Consider the following 22,819-nt stretch of genomic DNA (forward strand, 5'->3'; position numbering starts at 1 on the left):
TCCAATGACGACTTAAATGTACCTAAAGTTGGCAAATCTACTACCGTTGCAGGCAAAGCGTTCCATTCCCTTACTACTCTGAGTAAAGAAACTACCTCTGACATCTGTCCTATATCTTTCACCCCTCAATTTAAAGCTATGCCCCCTCGTGCTCGCCGTCACCATCCTAGGAAAAAGGCTCTCCCTATCCACTCTATCTAACCCTCTGATTATTTTATATGTTTCAATTAAGTCACCTCTCAACCTTCTTCTCTCGAATGAAAACAGCCTCAAGTCCCTCAGCCTTTCCTCGTAAGACCTTCCCTCCATACCAGGCAACATCCTAGTAAATCTCCTCTGCACCCTTTCCAAAGTTTCCAGATCATTCTCATAATGTGATGACCAGAACTGTACACAATACTCCAAGTGCGGTCACCATAACCTCTTGGTTCTGGAACTCGATCCCTCTATTAATAAAAGCTAAAACACTGTACGCCTTCTTAACAGGACTTGAGGGCACATTCTCAGTGAAGGCACCATGCTTTAGAACTGAGATGAGAAGGAATTTCTTCAGTCAGAGGGTGGTTAATCTGTGGAATGCATTGCTGCAGAAGGCTGTCTAGGCCAAGTCATTGAACGTATTTTCAACAGAGGTCGATAGGTCCTTGATTAGTAAAGGCATCAGAGGTTATGGGGGAAAAGGCAAGAGAATGGGTTTGAGAAACATATCAGCAATGATTGAATGATGGAGCAGACTCGATGGTTGAATTGGTCCAATTCTGTCCTGCTCTCCAGAACCACCTGGTAAAATGGATTGCGATTCAATATAACATTTCATTTAAATGATAGCAGTAGATTCAAGTCAGCATCTTCTCTGTACCCTACTGAAGTAGGGTCTTGTGTGTCATGGTAGTGTTCTTTTCTCTGAGCCATGGGCTGAGGTTCAAGTCCCACTTGTTCTACAGCTATGTAGTAACATCACTGAACAGGTTGATTCAAATATCTGTATGTTACTGGAGTGTCAGGCTAAACTAGATACACAAATGCATGAATCGTTTTGACCTAAAATCTTTGAATTCAAGTGAGAATGCTACCAATGAATTAAGGAATATGGAAACAATGTCTACACCAGCTGTAAGGTATTTTATTTGACACTGTGCACCTAACATTGTATGTTGCATGTGAAACACCTGCTGAATGATACTTTAGTTTTTAGGCTTAATTGACATAAAATAGTGTTCATTAACTTGCAATTATACCATGTATTAGAGGGATATCAAAAGATGACATTAATGGTAGCCTACTGTGAACAACAATTATTTTGACTTGCCCACCATGGAGTGTTACTTTCAGACCATAATTATCATGGGGGTGGGGGAGAGCTGAAGATATACAACATATCTTTACAGATCTTATTCCCTGCGATCTAATGCTGTACTGTTGGAAGCGAGACCAGTTTTAACAGGTATATTTTCTGCTCCAGTTATGTAGCTTCTTTTAAACAAGTGCATATGGAAACTTTTAGATTTTGAGCTTATTCTTAGGTCTGTATCATTGGCATGGCCAATATTTAGTGTCCATTCCTAAATGCTTTGAGAAGATTCTGCTGAGCCACCTTTTTGAACTGCTGCAGACCATCTGCTTTCAGGGAGGTAATTCCAGCATTTTAACCCTGTGACAGTGAGGGAAGGGCAATATATTTTCAAGTTGAGATGGTTTGTGATTTGGAGAGAAGCTTGTAGGTGGTTGTGTCCCCCAAGTGTCAACTGGACTGCCCTGGATCGTAGAAGTCATGGGTATGAAAGATGCCTTCAAAGGAGCCTTGGAGAGTTCCTGCATTATATTTGCCGAAGTTGTATTTGCAGAAGCTATTTTGCACAGAAAAACAGAAGTGTTGGAATTTGCCTTGATGAAAACAATTCCACACCCCTTATCATCTCATCTCAAATAGGAAAACTGCCTCTAGTTTGATATGGAATCACAGATTGGGTGCGACTAGTCATGAGTCCCTGCTAAATTAAGGTCAATCAGGGAAATGATAGAGATGCTTTTGATTTTTAAGGTGATAAAGGGGGTAAAGGTAACAAGGTCTTCTGCATGATCACTACTCAATTTCCACGGCTACAAAGCCCATTGCTGACTAATCCACTGACTTACAGAAACTCTTAAAAACCAAAAGAACTGCAAATGCTGTAAATCAGGAACAAAAACAAAACTTGCTGAAAAAGCTCATTCTGAGGAAGGGTCACTGGACTCGAAGCGTTACCTGATTTTTTTTTTCTTCACAGATGCTGCCAGGCCTGCTGAGTTTTCAGCAACTTCTGTTTTTGATCCCAATTTACAGAACTGCTGCCTGGTTAAAGATTCTGATGTTGTGAGATTAACCCTGCACAGCAGGCGTGATGGAGAAAAATATGGTGCTATGTCGTATTCTCTCCAGTGGTTTTCCTTTTTGCTATGGATATTAAAGGTAAAGGGGCAATTGCACTTTATTTTTTAAGAGAACAAATCTCATCTGTTCTGTTACAGGATGATACAGTTGATCAAAATTGCCCTCGTTGTGCTCATTTCATTTGCCTTTTGCTGGCTACCCTTCCTCACCAGTCTCCAGCAGTCCCTGCAGGTGCTTCAAAGGCTTTTTCCAATTGACAGAGGCTTGTTTGAGGTATGCTTAAAATATAAGCTTCAGGTGATAATGCTGCCTACATTTATTTACTCATAAATATTTGGAAACAGAGACCACAGCTCCTTAAGTTTTAAGATAGCTATGAAGAAGGATAAGTCAGGACCTTGTGGAAAATTGGGGGAGGACAAACTACGTTAGTATTAGGCAGAAGCTTGGGAGTGTTAATTGGGAAATGCTGTTATTGGGCAAGTCCACATTTGGCATGTGGCAGTTGTTTAAATATCTGCTGATCAGCGTTCAGAACTGGCATGATCCAGTAAGGAGGCGGGACAAGGATTGCCAGGTGAGAGACCCTTAGATAACGAGGGAGGTTGTGAACTTAGTCAAAAGGGAAAAAGCTTCCTAAATCTTATAAATGGTTCTTAGATTGGACAGGGCGTGTGAGGAATATAAAGAAAGCAGGAAAGTACTTGAGCAGGGAATTAGGAGAGCAAGTAGGGGCCATGAAATGACCTTGGCAAGGAGGATAAAAGAGAATCCCAAGGCATTCTGTACATAGTTCAAAAATAAGAGGATAACTAGGGAGAAGGTAGGACCACTCGAGGATAAAGGTGGTAAGTGCTTAGAGGTAGAGGATATGAATACCTACCTATGCATTGGTATTCATCCAGGATATGGGTATGGAGGACAGTGAGATTTGTGTGGAACATGCTCATATGCTAGGGCATTTTGAGATCAAGAAAGTAGTGGTGTTGCGTTTTTTGAAGGGCATTAAGGTGGATAAGTCCCCAGGGCCCAGTGGTATCCACCCCAGATTATGGAGAGACATGAGATTTCTGGGACCTTGAGCAAGATCCTTCTATCCTTGTTAGCCACTGGAGAGGTCCTAGAGGACTAGCGGGTAGCTAATGTTGTTCCTCTGTTCAAGAAGGGAAATAAGGATAATCCAGAAAACTCTCGACTGGTGAGTGTCACATCAGTGGTTGGGAACCTATTAGTGAGTAGTCTTAGAATTAGGATTTGGAAAAGCATGGCCTAATTACGGACAGTCAGCATGGCTTTATGCAGGGCAGGTCGTGTCTTACGAACTTGATTGATCTTTTCAAAGGTGACAAAGGTGATTGAGGGTAGAGGAGTGGATGTTGTCTGCATGGATTTTATTAAAGCTTTTGACCAAACCCTCAAGGTAGGCTCATTCAGAAAATAAGATGCGTGGAATCCACAGTGACTACGCTGTGTGGATTCACAATTGGCTTGCCGATAGAAGGCAGAGGATAGTGGTGGAAGGGTGTTTTTCAAGCTAGAGGCTCATGACTAGTCATACTAGGACCGCTGCTATTTGTGATATATGTAAATTATTTGGATGAAAATGTAGATGGTTAGTAAGTTTGCAGACAGTACAAAGGTCAGTAGAGTTGTGGATGGTGTTAGGTTGTCAAAGGATACAGTGGCATATAGATCAGTTGCAGATATGGGTGGAGAAATGGCAGTTGGAGTTTAATCTGGGTAAGTGTGAGATGCTGCACTTTGGGTGATCAGATGTTAAGGAAAAGTGTATAGTTAATGGCAGAACCCTGAACAGCATTGATCTTTGGGTTCAAGTCGACAGCTCCCTGAAATTGGCCATGCAAGTAGATAGGGTGGTAAAGAAGGGGGACGGCATGTTTGCCTTTATTGGTTGGGCAATTGAATACAAGAATCGGGATGTCATGTTGCAGCTTTATATGACTTTATTTAGGTCACACTTAGAGTTTTGCACTCAATTCTGGTTGCCACATTACAGGAAGGATGTGGAGGCTTTGGTGAGAGTGCAGAAGAGGTTTATCAGGATGCTGCCAGCGGGTATGTACTGTTGGGAGAGGCTAGAAAAACTTGGGTTGTTTTTTTTTTCCTGGAGTGGCGGAGGCTGAAGGGAGACTTGACAGAAGTCTATAAAATTATGAGATGCATAGATGGGGTTGACGGTCAGAATCTTTTTCCCAGAGTTGAAATGTCTAATACTAGGGAGCAAGCATTTGAGGTCAGATGGGGAAAGTTTACAGATGTGAGGTGCAAGTTTTGTTTTACACAGAGTGGTAGGAGTCTGGAATGCACTGCCCTGGGTGGTGATGGGGGCAGATACGATAGGGATGTTTAAGCGACTTTTAGAAAAGCACATACAAGGAATGGAGGGATATGGGCCAAGGGCAGGCAGTAGGTTTTAGTTTTATTTGGTGTCCTGTTTGGCACAGCATAGTGTGCTGGAGTCTAGTTCCTCTGCTGTACAGTTCTATGTTCTTTTAATCATTGGGTTGTAGCTTTGAAATATTCTTGGCTTCTTCCATGTTGTCAGCATTTGTGTGATGGGCAGATACTTTAGCATAAGGTCAGCTGAATAACTAAAACTTTGGGCAAAAGATATTTAAATAATTGGGCCAAAGTTGGCAATCCAATTGTCCAACCGTGTTTAAAAGACAGAACCCAGTGTCCTCACCTGACATTTCACTGATAATATTAGCTCAGCATCAGTTTAGAAGTCTGCAGGGGATGACTTATTTGGAAGTGGGTGAGGATTAACTTGAGAAATTGTTAGCATAAGCATTCTACAACTGATGTGTGACGTGTTGACTATCTCCAATTGCTGTTGAAAAAAATATGCTGATGAGTGTAAATTACATGATGAGCAATAAAATTGATACCTTGTTCAGTTTGTTTGTAGAATGTGTCAAGTGTTAACCTTCTAACCTTTCTCTCTGTCCTCATCAAATTCAGGGCAGATATTCTATATGTGCCATGTACAAGAGGTTCTGTCATAGTGGGGCGTGGTGAATTTGCCTGTGAAGTTATGTCCTCTCTAGTTGTGACATTGACAACTGCCTCTGCTATTTCTATTTCCTGTTCTGAACAAGAGGTATCGTGTATTGCATACTTGATACTGATATCACAGCCATCCACAGATAGCCCATTTATAGAACCAATCTACCCCAAACATACCTCTTGAAAGTGGTGGGGCACATGCATTATAAACACCAGTCTTGTTGCCACTGACATGGCTGTGTAAATTAAAGACTCACACCAGAGTCTGTATTTAGTGTTTGGCTAACTGTAAACAGCCACTTTGCTGAAATCAGAGTATTGGCAGTTTTAAAAATCCCGTGGTTTGTAACCGAAGTGATTGAAAATCTTGTTCTGGTCCTAAAAGGTATCTTCAACTTTCAGCACCATTTGACTGTTTTATTCTGCTGCAACAGGAGAAATTATTGGAGCAGAAAACAAGGTTTTAAATTTTTCTGAAATGTCAAAATAAAAGGGAGCTATTTTCCTCTTGCAGGCTTGTTTTAAAATTTTATTTAAATGATATTTTATTTGCTGGAACAAAGCCATAACCCTTAACATGCTATCTGTACTTGGCAGATTGGAAGTACTTCAGCAATTGATGGTTTGCATAAATTTGTGCCATCTTTTCTGTTTAAAAATTGTTTGTGGAACAACTTTTATTCATTGGGTGTGGGCATCACTGTAAAGGTCTTTATCCAAAGAATGCTGAGGACAAGAATATGTTGATTCAGGGAGAATTTGAATTTAACGTCTGTGCAAGAAGCTTTTTAAAAAATCAAGTACATAATGCTCGATCATTGTTCACTTTTTAAAAGCATGTCACGTGAAATAATTTTTAAAATTCTATTAGGTTTGAAATGGTGCCTGCAAGTGCATGGTTAGAAATGTAACCCCACTGTTTAAGCAAAAAAGAGGAAACTGAGATCTACAGACCTGTTGGATTGATATCAATAAAAGGGAAAATACTAAGTTTGATTATAAAGTTGTTTAGAAAATAAATGACTGATTTGACAGAATCAGACCTTGCGTCACCATGCTAGGTGACACCATCAGTGGAGCCTCTGATGAAGCTTCATCAGTTTAACTGGGTCAAGGTAATCATAATCGCCCAAGCCGAACATAGATACACACGGGAATCCCTTGAGGCATGGTTATCCACCCGTAATGCAGTCAACAAACATATAGAACTGGAGCCCATATACAAACCCATACGGATCAAAACTAGAAATGACACTACCTACCATAACAAACCAGACAGTATAATTTCCAAGCTGAGTAGAGTAGTTGGTTTGGGGAAGTCAGGAGATGAAGTGTATTTGAATTTTCAGAAGGCTTTTGATAAAGTTCCACAAGAGGTCAGGACAAAAAATTAAAGCATGTGTAATTGCGTGTAACATAGTAGCCTTGATTGGGAATTGGTTAACAGGCTCAAAGCAGTGTGTCCACATAAATTGACCATTCTCAGGTTGACAGACTATGAATATTGGGGTACTACAGGATCAGTAGTTGGGCAGTTGTTCACAGCATGTATCAATGATTGAATGTGGGGGTGCAGTTGTAATATTTCCATTACAAAACTGAAAAGAGGCTCCAAGCAGATTTAAACAGGCTGCATGAGTGGATGACAACATGGCAAATTGAAGATAAAGTGGGCAAGTGTCAGCTTATTAATTTGTGTAGGAGGACACAGGTGGTTAGTACTTCTTAAATGATGAGAGATTGTAAGAGTGTTAATGTCTAAAGGGACTCCGGTGTCCTTGTTCATAAGCTACTGAAAGTCAACATGTGGGACAACAAGCAATTCAGAAATCATGAGGTATGTCAGTCTCAATTGCAAGAAGATTTGAGTGCAGGACCAAAGCAGTCTTGCTTCAGTTGGACAGAACATTGGCAAGACTGTCGGCACATTGTGTTTCTATTTTATTGATATTTGTTTTCATCTGAACTTCTGCATTGTAACCTCCATTAATGCTGCTTACAAGCTTTGCTTCCCTTTGTTCTTACCATGTTAAAATAAAAATGCGTTATACACAGCTCATTTTCTTACAAGATAATAAAATGTGAGGCTGGATGAATACAGCAGGCCAAGCAGCATCTCAGGAGCACAAAAGCTGACGTTTCGGGCCTGGACCCTTCATCAGAGAGGGGGATGGGGTGAGGGAACTGGAATAAATAGGGAGAGAGGGGGAGGCGGACCGAAGATGGAGAGAAAAGATAGATGGGGAGGTAGGGAGGGGATAGGTCAGTCCAGGGAAGACGGACAGGTCAAGGAGGTGGGATGAGGTTAGTAGGTAGATGGGGGTGCGGCTTGGGGTGGGAGGAAGGGATGGGTGAGAGGCAGAACAGGTTAGGGAGGCAGAGACAGGTTGGACTGGTTTTGGGATGCAGTGGGTGGAGGGGAAGAGCTGGGCTGGACAAGTTCTTTTGTCCTTGTAAAACTCCAACTTGATTTCATCTGGTTAATGCCACTTGATTTATCATGTTTCCTTTCTTAACCTTCAGTCCTTGTGCTTTGAAAATACACCGGCTGATTCTATCCTTGTTTATGATCTATTTTGAGGTTCAGTTATGATAGTAAAGTGGATATATATTCTGTGAATGACCACTAGTCTGTGCTATTGCATAATTTATTTGTAACCTTCACAGAAAATTCAAGATGTTAACTTCTTTTGTTGTTTGCATTGTTTCCTACTCGTGCTGTTGCCAAACGGCAGCAAGTAATTTTTTTATTCCCTTGGTGTTTCAGTAGTTGAGGATTAGAGTCATTTTCTTGAGCCTAAACTCCATTTTCAATGTATCCAGCCTCCACTGACCTCTATAGTTCAAATGTTGCTGTGCATTTGTATGGAATGGTTCAGAGCATCCTTTGAGAAGTAGAGAAAACTGCAATGCATTTTGTCCTTCTAGCTGATGAAGTCTTATCCTAACTCGTTGGGTGTTGTACGGGTATGGGAAAACACAGATGTAGAAATGAAAATCAGGATTGGCTGAATTCAAACTTTCTTGGTCCAGTTATGTTACTCAGCAACATAAAAAGAAAATAATTGTGAGCAATTTATGGAAAGATGTTCTGACTTAAAATCATTTACATCATAGAAGCATAAGAAGGGACATGATCCCAGCATCTACCGAGCCGTGAGGTTATAAGTTATATCGTGTAGTAATATCATTGTTTATCATACATTGATGTCTTGTTTTGACTTGCTAGATGTTTAGTTACTTTGTCTCTCTTGACACAGTGGTGAGGTCACATTACATTTTGTATGACACCCTAAGAAAAACATATTAGACATTAACGAGAGCATAAAATCATAGAATCAAAGACTCATTATGATACAGAAGGATGCCTTTAGGCCCATCGAGTACACCAGCTTTCAGGAGAGCAATCCAGTCAATTTTATTTCCAGACATGATCCTGGCCATTCTGCAAATTTGTTCTTCTTTATTGCCTATCCAGTTTCCTTTTTGCAATCATTGATCCCCTCTGCTTTCTTGGCAAAACGTTTCTGGTCATCACTCTGTACTGGGGGGGAGAAGCAGCTCCTCCTCACAGCCCCACTACATTTCTGACCCAGAAGCTTGCAATCTGTTTCCCACAAGATATTTGCCATCAGTAAGCTTGGATCTTTATTTAGGTTCTGCAGCAGAATCACTAAATATTAGCATATATTTGAAAAAAATAAGAAATAACCAAAACATTAATTGCAATAAGATAATGCCATATACTCTATCAAGCTGTAGCCACAAGTTGCAGGAGAAGAACAAGCTGAAGTCTCTGACAGAGGAAGATGAAAAAAGACCCCAGTGTAAGAAAGCAACCACATAAGCTAGCCTGACTGGTTTTCTTATACAGCATAATCACAGTATTTTAGGAACTAATGTATTTAATATTTTGTTAATTTCGTGACCTACATAACTTACGTCATTCACAGTTCTCTTTTTAACCAGCGTTGATCCAACTTCTTTTAAAGAAATTATTCTGATTTTTATCTACTCTGGATGCTGTCAGTTCTATTGACAAGAAAACAAAACAGTTAATCAACTTTTTTTTTGCAGAACACTTGTTTCTCCAGTAATTTACTGAGAGGTTAAAATAGTTATATTGTTTATCTTAAGTTTTATTCATCGTGTAGAACAGATTAAGCAAAAAAACTAATGAAACAGAATAAATTAACTCTTGTCACAGAGGATCCAGGTAAATATCTGGTTTGGAACAGAGGGTTGGATTACCATGATTTGTGTCCTGCTGAGAACAGTCATGAGAAAAGACTATTGTCTGTGCATAGTAACAGAATGGATAACAGTTCCTGAATTTTTGTGTCTTAAATTGGTAACTGGGAAAGAGGCAATCCATAGAATAGAAATTTGATAGATTGCATATGTTGTGTGGAAGGAGTGTGCTTGATGAATTTCATGGCCTTTTTTCATTCCCTGCTTTCTGATTTCATTTTTCTGACAATGAGAACAATTCTAGTTCTTTGCTCTTGTTTCAATTACCAAGTATTTTATGTTCCAGAATAGGCTTTGTTACACTTCTCTGCATCTTTTAGAAGACCTTGTCTTGTTACTTATATTTCAAATATGTATTTGCTGGTGAATACCCACCACAGGTTATCATGTGCACGTTCCATAGGATCTCATTGTTTGTATGAGTCATCATAATAATGGACAGAGAGGACAAGGAAGTAAATGGTTACTATGTAGGCTCTGGTGGGATAAAACTGTTTTAACAAGTAATCTAAAAGTTGGAATTGCAAGTGGAATGGTCTGTTTTTGATTGTTGTTAACATTTTCCAAGGCTGCTGATATTCAGTGAAACAATTTGCACATTATCGCTAATTCTTCTCACTTTTTTTTTCTACATAGGATAAAGTTGGAAATGTGTGGTGCAGTTTATCTATAATATTGAAGGTGAAGAAGGTTTTATCTCCTCTAACCCAAGTTTGGCTCAGGTAATGCTTTGGCTGTGTTAATATTTCATAGCTGTCTTTCATCACCGACACTCCCCATTGATACTGTGGTATTTTTGGAGGTAGTTGTGATTAACAAACAAATATGCTCTGAACTTTTAAATTAATAACAATGTTCTCCTCACCTTTGCTAAAGACGGTAACTTGTATTGGGAGGTGGTTTATCACCTTATCACTGCCTTCATAATTTTGTACATCTCATGAATGTATCCCCTCATTTTCCTTGGAGCTCGGAAGACTAGCCAAAGAACTGCGGACACTGTAAATCCGGAACAGAAACGGAAGTTGTTGGAAAAGCTCACGTTACGGGCCTAGACCCTTCATCAGAAAAGGGGGAGGGGGAGAGGGTTCTGAAATAAATAGGGAGAGAGGGGGAGGTGGATTGAAGATGGATAGTGGAGAAGATAGGTGGAGAGGAGACAGTCAAGTTAAAGGGGCGGGAACGTAGCCTGTAGAGGTGAGAATAGGTGGGGAGGTAGGGAGGGGATAGGTCAGTCCTGACCTGTCCGTCCTCCCTGGACTGACGTATCCCCTCCCTACCTCCCCATCTACACTCACCTCTACAGGCTCCATCCCCGCCCCTTTAACTTGTCTGTCTCCTCTCCACCTATCTTCTCCTCTATCCATCTTCGATCCGCCTCCCCCTCTCTCCCTATTTATTTCAGAACCCTGTCCACCTCCCCCTTTTCTGATGAAGGGTCAAGGTCTGAAACATCAGCTTTTGTGATCCTAAGATGCTGCTTGGCATGCTGTGTTCATCCAGCCCCACACTGTGATATTTTGGATTCTGCAGGTTCTGCGGTTCCCATTATTTTTGTTGGAAAAGCTCAGCAGGTCTGGCAAGATCTGTGAAGAAAAAAAATCAGAGTTAACGTTTTGGATCCTCAGAAGGAAGGCTCATTGGACCCGAAACATAACTCTTTTTTTCACAGATGCTGCCAGACTTGCTGAGCTTTTTCAGCAACTTCTTTATTGTTTCTACCACAGATCAGACTATTTTGGATTTGGTGATCTATAATGAAGCAAATTTAATAAATGATCTCAATGAAAGATTCTTTAGGAAACTGACAATAAAATGGTAGAATTTAGTATTCACTAGGGGAGTGATAAACTTGAATCAGAAACAACTGTGCTAAATACAAATAATAGTAATTACAAAGGAATGACAAGAGAGTTGGTTGGAGTGGACTGGGAAAGGGTTTAGCAAAAAAGATAGTTGTTAAACAATGCCAAACATTGAAGAAAATAATTCATGGTTTACAACAAAAATATATTCCAGTGAGGAAGAAGGATCCTAGGAAGGGGATAAACTGACCATAATTAACTAGGGAAATTAAGTATAGCATCAAATTGAGCAAGTATAGAATAGTAGTAAGCCAGAGAATTGGGAAAGCTTTTGATGGATTTTAAAGAGAGAAAATGAAGTTTAAGAATAAACTATCAAATAATATAAAAGAAATCTTTTAAATATATGAAAAGAAAGAGGTAGTGTTACTCAATGACATTTACTCATCAGTAACCTGCTCAGTTTAGGGGGAGGCAATGGCCTAGTGCTATTATCGCCGGACTGTTAATCCAGAGACCCAGATAATGTTCTGGAGACCTCGGTTCCAATCCCACCATGGCAGATGATGCAATTTGAATTCAACAAATATCTGGAATTAAGAGTCTAATGATCATGAATCCATTGCCAATTGTTGGAAAAACCCATCTGGCTCACTAATTTCCATTAGGAAACTGCCATCCTTACCTGCTCGGACCTACATGTGACTCTAGACGCACAGCAATGTGGTTGACTCTTAACTGCCCTCTCGGCAATTATAGATGGACAATAAATGTTGCCTAGCCAGCGACGCCCTCATCCTGTGAATGAATAAAAAGAAGTTTGGTTTTGCTAGGACCTCTTGCTCTAGACCTTATTACAGCTTTCTCTCATCATGGACAGAAGAGCTGAATTCCAGAGGTATGTTGAAGTGACTGCAGTGATATCAAAGCAGCATGTCAGCCATTTTGGTAACGAGGAGGCCACTAAAATTAAGTTGAGTGAAAATGAGGAGAAGGGTCTTTACTGGCAGAAGTCACGCCTAGCACATTTTAAGGTGGCTGTGGGTGTCTAATCATCTCAACCCTTGGACATCACTGCAAGATTTGGTCCTAAACACAAGTATCTGCTTCCTCCATAACCTTCCCTATATTAGTTCAGAAGTGCAGATGTTCACTGTTGAGTGCAGAAGTCTGTGCCCAGCTGCAGCAAAGCCAAGACAACATTCAGGTTTGGGCTGATGATTAGTAACAGACATTCACATCACACAAATGCCAAGCAATGACAAGTCACTAACCAGACCAAATCTAATCACTTCACCATGACACTTAGTGGTATTATTATTGCTGAATCCTTCATCACAAATGTCGCAGGGGTTACCATTTAGTCAAAACGTAATTGGATAAATACCATTACAACAGCAGATCAGAAAGTATATATTCTGTGCAATGTAGCTCATTTCCTGACATCCTACTGCGGTCCACCATTTACAAGGTACCCGGTAGGAGTGTGATGGGAATACTGTTTACTTTCTGCGTGAGTACTGCTTGAACAACATGTGAAGCACAACATTGTCCAGCCCATTTGATTGAAACCCCATTCATCACCTTGAGCATTAATCCCTTCCACAACAGCAGTAGTAAATCATTTACAGGATGAACTGTGTTAACTCACTAAGGCTTCTTCAACAGCACTTTCCAAATGTGTATGGGAACATCAGCACTGCAGTTTCTGTCCAAGTTCACCCCAACCGGACATGTTTCTATATCTTCATTCCTTCTTAGTTGGTCGGTCATAATTCTGGAACTCTTTACTTAAGTGATTTACCTGTTTACATAAAATGCTTTTAAGGATGTTGTAATATTAATCAGGAAAAACAGGCAAATGCTCTGGGGCATGGATTTCAATCTCACCGTTGTGTTTGGTGAGATTTGAGTTCGATTAATAAATCTAGAAGGAAAAACTAGACTAATTGTGACCAGAAAGCCATTAATTGTTAATTGTTATTGAAAGCCACCTAGTTCACTAATCGTCAGCGACATATTTGATTCTTAAATGCCATCTTAAGTGGCTGAGCAAACCACTTTGTTTTATCTAACTGCTAAAAAATCTTATAAAAGGAATGTAATCGGACAGATCATATGGCATTAAGAAAGACACCGGAACCGACATCTCAGTACTGGACATTGATGAGGTGTTTTGGGCAATCAGTAGCAGCAGAACTGAACTGTGCAGCAATCTAACCTCTTCACCCACATATTCACCCACCTTATCATTGCCATCAAGTTGGGGGATCAACCCAGTTTTGATGAAGAGTGTAGGATTACATGTCAAGAGCAGAACTAAGCATACCTAAAAGAGGTTTCAAAATCGTGAAGCTGCACAGAACTGTCAGCATGTCAAACAGCGTAAACAGCATGCGGTAGAAATCTAAGTGATCCTACAACCAATAAATCAGATCTAATAAAAGCAAAATACCACAGATCCTGAAACAAGCGGGTGTGATGGGATACTCTCCACTTGTCTGAATGAGTAAAGTCTCCAACCACACTAAAGCTTGAAACCTTCCTGGTCACAGCAGCCTAATTAACTCATGCTCATCTAACATCTTCAACATTCATGTCCTCCACCACTGGGATACAGTAGCAACATCGACAAGATACACTGCAATAACTTACACAGGCTCCTTTGACAGCACCTTCCGAACCTGCATCCTGTAGCATCTTACAGCACAAGAGTTTCAGATACATGGGGATACCCCCAACTGCAAGTTTTCCTCCAAGTCCAACACCATCCTGACTTGGAATTATACCAATATTCTTTTGCTGTCATCCTGTAACTCCCTCCCTAATGGCACTGTAGGTGTACCTACACCACATGGATTGCAGAGGTTCAACACAGCAAATTACTACCACCTTTTCATGCAATTGAGAATGGAAAATAAATGATATCTTAGCTTGTGACACCCACATCTTGTAAATGAATAATTAAAATGGATAAGAAGTTGAAATATGGTTTATTTTGATTTTCCTTCATCCTCAGGCTGGTTTCAGACTGGCTGAAAAAGAAAAACAAAATGAATTAATAATTTTTAACAACATGTATGTATTTATTAGAAATAAATGTAAACATTTATTTTTCTCACAAGCCAGGACTACAGAACACATTAAAGATAACATTTACCACAACTTATCCATTTATCTTGTGTACATATTTAATATTCACAGCAATCTATGAATTCTTATTATGCACAGAGTTGAGTGGACTGTTGGTGACTTGAATGGCTAATTTGTGTAGTATGTGTATGGTCTATCTAAAAATCCGGTTCAGTGTAAGTGATTCTAAATTTAGTATTTTGAAGTGCTTGCAATAACTCAGCAGGTGAATATGCTGCCTCCTGTGGTGCTGAGCCATTTGGACTAAGAAGCTGTGACCCTTGATATGTTTAAGTTAGCTGAACACAGCTGTTGTGACTTGGGGGACATTGCAATTGACCTCAATGCCTTTTTCAACTGAGGAGATTATCTAACTATTGACTTCTGGTGAAAAGTGCAGACTTGTCAATGGTAGGTGGAGACAGATTGGACTTTATACTCTCAACACAAAGAATGGCAGCTTGGAGCACATAATGCACTGTCGGTACTTGAAAGCTAGAAGCTTCAGAACAGATTCTTAAAAATGCTGTAATAAGCTAAATTTTATGTTTGCTGTTGCGTGTTTTGTCTTGTATATATTTTCTCTTGTGGACTTTTCAAATTACATTCTACGAGAAGGGATGTGTGTTTTCCTACTGGAAAGGAGGTTACTGGGGAGTTGCCATTATCGTTTCTACTGGACATAGGTTTACAGCACTAAATTGTCCATAGTTCAAGATAAATTGCAACTAAACTAGTAATCTGTCACAACCGCTAGCAAAGTAAATTGTCACACCGGTGTTTGATGTTAATTGATGGGGTTAAAGTTAAGGCAGACCGTTACAGAACATTTAATCTGCATCAATGCAGTTTATACATGGCACAAGAATGCTTTGTACTGAAACAGTGGACAAAATTTAATTACCCCCACCCCGCTGCCACCACCCACTACTACTTCCCGAAGGTGGATTGGGCTATGTGATCAAGTAAGGGGGTGAACACATCAAAAGTATGAAGGCTTGCAGGCAGCATTCTTGTTCAAAGATCAATTGAAGCCCACAAATATGTACTTAAAGGTATTAACCCACTACTGCTGGAATTCATCCAGGACCAGGCAGTGGCCCGCCATTTGGGAAGACTGCCCAGCAAACCGGCCTGAATTTTCCAGCAGTCTACTTGTTTGGGGGGGTGGGGGGTCATTCATTCATTCGTGGACTCTCCATACTCCAATCAAAGATCCCAGGATCAGGAGACTGGTCCCCTATAGATAACGCTTTGATAATGCTACTTTGCTTCAGACCAAACCCTTCCCACCCCTACGCCACAGCCTCCGTTCCCTGTCTTGCTGATGTACTCACCGTTGTTTAGGATTCCACCAGCAATTATTTTGGTAGGCCCATTGTAAGACAGATGGGATCACTACTTCCAGTGGTATTACCAGCTTATAAGTGACCAGCTTCCAGACATAGTTCCCACCCAACAGGTGAGTGGCCTGACACTGCCTGGGTAAGTACCCAATTACCTCAAAATAAGATTGGCCTCCTGGAGAAAGGCTCCTGCATGTTATCCCATTGCTGGGCAAGGGCACCATTGTCAACTTCTAATTCCAGCCAGTGTGACAAGTCTGTCCTATAAAGACATCAAATTTGTAGGTGATTAAAAAATCAAGAGTGAAAATAAAAGCTGGGTAGTTGGGTTGCATTTAAGTTGGAAAGATTAAGGGTTCTATGACTAATAAAGGGAAATAAACAGTGGAAGGTAAAATAAAATTCTAAGTTATAGAACATAGCATGTGATTGATTTGGGGACATTGGTTTCTATATCATTAACACCAGTATCACTGTGCAAGAATGGGCAAGATAGTTGATTGGATCTTGGCATAGCCAGAAAGATTACGCACATCCGAGGAGGTAGAGCCTGTACAAGTCATAACTATGATGATGCCTGGAGTAGTATGTGTAATTCTGGTCATGGTGAAGATATCTAGACTTTGATACTCGACGGTATTTCGGTTACAAAGACAGGCTCGAATGGTAAGGCTCGATGAGAAGATTTTTGAGAAATACTACTGAAGATACTTTATGGAGTGGATAAACGGCCACTAAATCTAGAACCGAAGAACGTTGTCAGACGCTTAAGAGGAGACTGGTGCACAGATGGTTTAGATTGTGCCAAGAATATAGCAGGAGTGGACACTCTGCCATTCAACATAATCATGGCACATCTCAGCCTCAATTCCACTTTCCTTCCTGGCCCCAAAAACCCTTTAACCCATTGCTAAGTAAAAATCTATCCAGGTCCTCAATTTCTTTCAGTGTCCTGGCAACCACCGTACTCTGGGGCAGTGAATTCCACAGATTCACGAATCTTTGACAGAAATAACCTTCTCAGACCTAGGCCATTGAGCCTTCAATAAGATCATGTCTGATCAGATTGTGCCTCAAATCTGCACCCTACATACCCCTGATCAATTCTTCTAAACCAAGGGGTGAAAAGTTATCTAACTCTGCTTTCAAAATATTTACCAGTCTGAAGTTACCATCTTCTTTCCTCTGACAGTTCCAGAGGGGGGAAAGTGCTGCCTTCTGGAGTGGTGGGGGGGAATGGGGTTTTCAAACAGTGATCCCTAGTTCCTTGGACCAGAGCTTTGCTACGTTCTTATGCCCCAAACTGATATTCCAAATCTTTTGAAGCTCAAACATCGAAGGAAAAAGAATGCATCTGTTTTTATCTCTAATCAATTGCTTTATTGAAGTGTGTGAAGGTTATTAACATTTCGAAGGAATTTTGTTCAGATTGAGCTCTTGCATTTTGCCGTGCTCTAGCTCCCTCACTTTTGATATTGGTGAATGTACATTGGTTAGCATTCAATGTTAAGTCCAAATCATCAATTGATGATTCTTCTGAGAAGATTTCCTCGTCTTTGGTGATGTATCAAGAGGAGACCATGCTTTGACATGGGACCTTTCTCAAAACAAAGAGGCTGTTTTGAGGTAAGTGAGTACTTCCTACTTTAATGAATGTTAGAGTGAATGAGAAAGTTTTATTACTTTAGTTTGTATTTGATGTGTTGCAGTTTTATATGCTTATGATGTTAACATTGTTTTCTTTCAACAGTTTTGCTGTCACTCTTTTGACATTGTTACCTTCGTGCATAAAGCTGACAATTAATCCCACACTAAAGGGGTTCAAACTTGCACTGGTAGGTCTTAAATTTATTTTGTTTAACATATATTGATGTTTATTGTATGTAGTTGTTTTTTTAAAAGTAGCTTCCCTGCAGCTCAGTTTTTAGTGGAATTGAACTAGATTGATGAGGAACGTCCCTCAATTCAATGTGCCCTGGTCACAATGGAGCTAGTTACTGAGTGAAAAAGAGAAAATAACCTGAATTTATTTCCTTAACGTCATTGTTTCCAGTAAACTTCAGTTCCTGTTTCCCTGCTATAGGAAAGATGTTGTTAAACTTGAAAGGGTTCAGAAAAGATTTACCAGTCTGTTGCCGGAATTGAAAGGTTTGAGCTATAGGGAGAGGCTGAATAGGCTGGGGCTTTTCTCCCTGAAGAGTTGGAGGTTGAGGGGTGACCTTTTTGATGTTTATTAATTCATGAGGGGCATGGATAGGATGAACAGCCAAGATCTTTTTCCCAGGGTAGTGGAGTCCAAAACTAAAGAGCATAGGTTTAAGGTGAGAGAGGGAAGATTTAAGAGGGTCCTAAGGGGCAACTTTGTCATGCACAGGGGTGGTGCATGTATGGAATGTGCTACCAGAAGGGATTTTAAAAGGATTCTGAATGGTACATGAATAGGAAGGGTTTAGAGGGATACGGGCCAAATGATGGCAAATGGGACCAGATCAGTTTAGGATACCTTGCTATAGGGTCTGTTTCCATGCGAGATGACTCAGTGGATATGTGAATGTCTGATGATGGTTAGAGCTGTGGTTTTAATCCCTGTCAGCCCACAGTTAAACAGTCTGTTAACACTCACTCTTTTAGTTCTTGCTTGAAAAATAGGTATTTAGTTCAGGCACCAAACATAAATCAACAGCAGACCTCGGCAATTGAGCCTTCAGTAAGATCATGAACAAAAACAGAAGTTGCTGGAAAAGTCCAGCGGGTCTGGCAGCATCTGTGAAGAAAAAGTCAGGTAACGTTTGGTTTCAGTGACCCTTCCTCAGAACTGGCCTTCAATAAGATCATGTCTGATCTGATGCAATCTCAAATCCGCGTTCCTACACAACCCTGATAATTTTCACTCCTTGCTTTAGAAGAATTTATCTACCTCTGCTTTCAAAATATTTAAGGACTGAATTCATCATCTTTCCCTCAGGGTTCCAAACATACTCAACCTTCAAAGTTTTGGCAAAGATCTGTAGCTTGGGTTATGGGTGGAGTTTGTTGACTTGCTTGCCGAGCTGGCTTGTTTTTGTTCAGACATTTCATCACCAGGCTAGGTGACGTCATCAGTGGAGCCTCTGATGAAGTGTTGTTATTCTACTCAGCTTGGAATTTATACTGTCTGGTCCATTATGGTGAGTATTCTCATTTCTGGTTTGATCTGTACGGGTTTGTATATGGTATACAATATACAAACCCATACAGATCAAAACCAGAAATGACACTACTCACCATATTGGACCAGACAGTATAAAATTCTAAGCCAAGTAGAATAACAACACTTCATCGGAGGTTCCACTGATGATATTACCTAGCCTGGTGATGAAATGTTTGAACAAAAACAAGCCAACTCGGCGAGCAAGTCAACAACCTCATACCCAACCTTCTAAAAAGGGGAAAAATACCTACTCTGTGTTCCAAATGACAGCCCCTGATTTGTAAACCAGGCACCCTTACTTCTCAATTCTCCCATAAAAGGAAACACCCCTACCACAGCTACCCTCTGAAGACCTCTCACGTTCTTTTATGTTTCGATCATGTCACCTTTTACTCTTACAAAGTCCAGTGGATATATGCTGATCCTATCCAGCTTTTTCCATAACTTGTTCGTTCCAACTATGAATCTGGCGAATTTTATCTGAATTCCCTCCAACGAATTTACATCTGTCTTAATAATGGTGGCCATTACTATGCAGATGCAGTCTCATCTGTGCCCTGTACATCTGAAGCATAACTCCCTACTTTTGTATTTATTTCCCCTCATAATAAATGTTAACATTGTATTAACTTTATAAATTACTTGCTGTACCTGAGCATAAACTCTCGTGATTCTTGCATGACACTCAGATCTCTCTGTACTTCAGAATGTTGTAATTTCTCACCGTTTTTTGATTAAAATGCTTCTTTTTATTCTTCCCGCCAGATTTTCCCACTATTTGCCACAGCCTTCCCACTTCTTATCCCATCTATATATTTTTGTAGCCTCCTTATGTCCCTTGACAACTTGTTTTTCTATTTATCTCTCTGTCAAATGTGAATTTGACAAATATACCTTCTGTCCTTTCCTGCAAGTAATATATACAAATCATTACTTGTTGAGATTCCAGCACTGATCCCTGAAGCATACCTCTCGTTACATCTTTCCAACCTTGAAGGCCCATTTATAACTACAGTCTGCTTCATGTTAGCCAGTCAATTCTGTTTCCATGCCAATATGTTGCCCCTTGCATTATGAACTTTTATTTTCTGCAGTAACCTTTGACAAGGCAACTTATCAAATGCCTTATGGAAACCGAAGTCTGGTATATCCACTAGTCTTCCTTTAACCACAGTATATGTGACCACTCAAAGAATTCGAGTGGATTGGTGAAATATGATTTCCCTTTCACCAAACCATGTTGACTCTCCTGATTACCTTGAATTTATCCCAGGTGCCCTGCTGTAATGCCATTAATAATGGTTTCTAGCATATTATGTGTCACTGATGTTAAACTAGTTACTAGCTTCCTGCTTTCTGACTCCCTTTTTGAATAAAGGAGTTAAATTCACTATCTTTCAATCCATGTGACTGCCCTTGAATCAGGGGAACTTTGTAAAATTAAAACTATTGCAACAAATATCTCACCAGCCACTCCTTTTAAGACCCTACATGAGCTGTATCTCCCTCCAGTCTAGCCAATGCTACATTTCTTGAGTAGACTATTCACATTTACTTGCTTTCTAGAAAAGGTTACAAATGGGGAATTTTAATTTTCACCTTTTGCTTTTGACCTTCTAAGTAAGTTTGGCATATACTCAGGGAATGTAACGCAGTATATGATGATTGAAAGTGAAGACAGGTAATGACAGGATTCCACCATGTCATAAGATCCCTCAGTGGCTGGTGGGGAACATGTGTTGTGGAATGTGAGCTGCACGCTGCAGACAGTTTAAAACAAAACATCAACACTATTCTTGATGACCTGGCATCTGAAGGCACTGCTAAGTGTAATACTAAGTCATACAGATGGGACGATTCCAGGTTCTTGCGTTCATCTGCTGAGTTAGCTAATCTCTGCTGGGACAATAGTTGGGATTCTATAATTGGCTTTATTACCTTTTAGTAGGGGGGAAATTTAGCTCATGTTTCTGTTCCGGATTGCCGTCTGCTGACTCTTAACGAATATGTGCCTGTTGGATGTGGACAACCTTGGGCTCAGCAGTAACGCTGTCCACATTGGTTTCTCTTCCAATGCATTTTTTAGCCAAAAATGACTGCTTGGGTGAGACTCCAGAGAGCAGCCACCAGCTCCAAGAGTACAACATAAATTCAATGCAGGAAATGAGGCAAGAAATAGTAGGGGAAAAAGCAAATTAGAATCAAAGAAATCACTTGACAGCATAACTTCCAATTCAGCTAATTTGTTTTGACATGCTTGTAACTTAGAATTTAAAATGTTTGCTTTTTTGAGTTTCTAACAAATTTGTAAACTGATTGTTTGTTTGCTAATAAGGTTTTAAAATACAGCAATAATGACCTCGAACTGGATAGGTTTTGTGAGCCATTACAATTCTAAAAGTGTTGACAGTTTTGGGAGAATCAGAAATGCAGATACCTGGTTGAAATGTCGAATAATGTTTGCTTTGAACATATTATTGAAGCTGTAGCTATTTATGAACAATCTTAAGCCAATTCAAATCGTTTATTTTAAGACTAAAATCTTGTTTAAAATCTGTATTTATAAAATGATGTACAGTGGTGTGATAGTTAGAGAAGTCTGAAGGATAAGTTATGAAAACACATTAAACTCTACAATAGTGAGCTATATAGCACGTCTTTAACTTTTCTATGATTTCAATGTACCATTGAGTGAGTTATTACCAAGCAGATTGCAACAGGAAGACAAACAAAACTAGACTGTTTTAATTGAACCCTTTTACACTGGGATGGGGGAGTTGAGATAGACTGGACTCCAAACAGAATATTGATGCGCCATTTTGCTCAAAGCAAAATAAAAAGGAGTAAGCAATCTGTTTGGTCACTATCCTACAGACAGTCAATGAGCAGAAGCTTGAAACCATGAGGAGATGTTTGTCTACTGAGGCCTCCAGTGAATGGCCTGACCATAATTTGACTACTGCTGTTTTAGTGTAAGAGGTATCTTGAATGCTCCTTTTGTGTACAGTGAAGTAGTATCAAGACGTAGACCAACAAGTCTTGCTTCAACCTTAATCTAAGAGTTAGCTGATTGTTGCGAATGTGATAATACATTTCACCTTACTTCCTTCCTAGGACCCCTCCTGATTGCTATATTATGTATGAGTTGATGCAGGGAATTATGGAATATCTTACCGACACTGTCCAGGCCAGTGATTCTCATAATATAGTCTCAGATCATTTGCAGCCCACCTTCCCTCGACTGTGTTCCTTAATAGAATAGATCTTCCTCACTCATTTTTCATGAGCTGCCTGACTGCTGCATTTTGCATTTGAACTGAGTTGGTATTCAGAAAGAATTGATCACCACTGCCCTAAGTTACCTCAACTGGGAGTCAGTGTATTGTCAGCTTCTCTGCACCAAATGAAAGTACACGATCAAAATAGCGTTGGCCTTTCCTGGATTTCACTTGGCAACTGCTGTCATTGTATTACTGAAATTAGCAGCCATATTTATAGGAAATCACAATAGAACAGATTGCACATGTGGGATGACACATTTCCAGGAGTTGTTAGTTGAATGGGTATTGACCAGTAATTAACACTGGCCTGAGCCCATGCAGAAACATTGGGGCCAGTGGTAGATGTGAAGCTGAAACAAAGCAAAGTACTGGAAATGCTCAGCAGGTTTGGTAACTGTAAAGAGAGAAACATT

General features: G+C 40.1%; 2 protein-coding genes and 1 long non-coding RNA gene across 3 annotated transcripts in view; 1 reads left to right on the top strand and 2 right to left on the bottom strand.

Annotated features, from left to right (window-relative positions):
• The window catches only part of alg6 (ALG6 alpha-1,3-glucosyltransferase), a 54,009-nt gene that overhangs the window by 18,819 nt on the left and 12,371 nt on the right, over positions 1 to 22,819 (top strand). Inside the window, exons 8-10 of the mRNA XM_048538910.2 lie at positions 2,509 to 2,644; positions 10,289 to 10,374; positions 17,686 to 17,770. Coding sequence (XP_048394867.1) covers positions 2,509 to 2,644; positions 10,289 to 10,374; positions 17,686 to 17,770 — 307 coding nt within the window. The remainder of the gene's footprint in view (positions 1 to 2,508; positions 2,645 to 10,288; positions 10,375 to 17,685; positions 17,771 to 22,819) is intronic.
• On the bottom strand, positions 7,085 to 12,743 carry LOC132209902 (uncharacterized). Its single transcript, XR_009446060.1, has 3 exons — positions 12,143 to 12,743; positions 9,344 to 9,433; positions 7,085 to 8,693 (listed from the first exon to the last, which is right to left on the bottom strand). It is a non-coding gene; the product is annotated as an uncharacterized LOC132209902 (long non-coding RNA).
• Positions 15,969 to 22,819, bottom strand: part of LOC125456139 (centromere protein R-like) — a 56,983-nt gene continuing 50,132 nt past the window's right edge. The window contains exon 8 of the mRNA XM_048538911.2: positions 15,969 to 16,197. Coding sequence (XP_048394868.2) covers positions 16,162 to 16,197 — 36 coding nt within the window. The 3' untranslated portion in view covers positions 15,969 to 16,161. The remainder of the gene's footprint in view (positions 16,198 to 22,819) is intronic.

The sequence above is a fragment of the Stegostoma tigrinum genome, chromosome 8, assembly GCF_030684315.1.
Source record: "Stegostoma tigrinum isolate sSteTig4 chromosome 8, sSteTig4.hap1, whole genome shotgun sequence".
Lineage (NCBI taxonomy): Eukaryota > Metazoa > Chordata > Chondrichthyes > Orectolobiformes > Stegostomatidae > Stegostoma > Stegostoma tigrinum.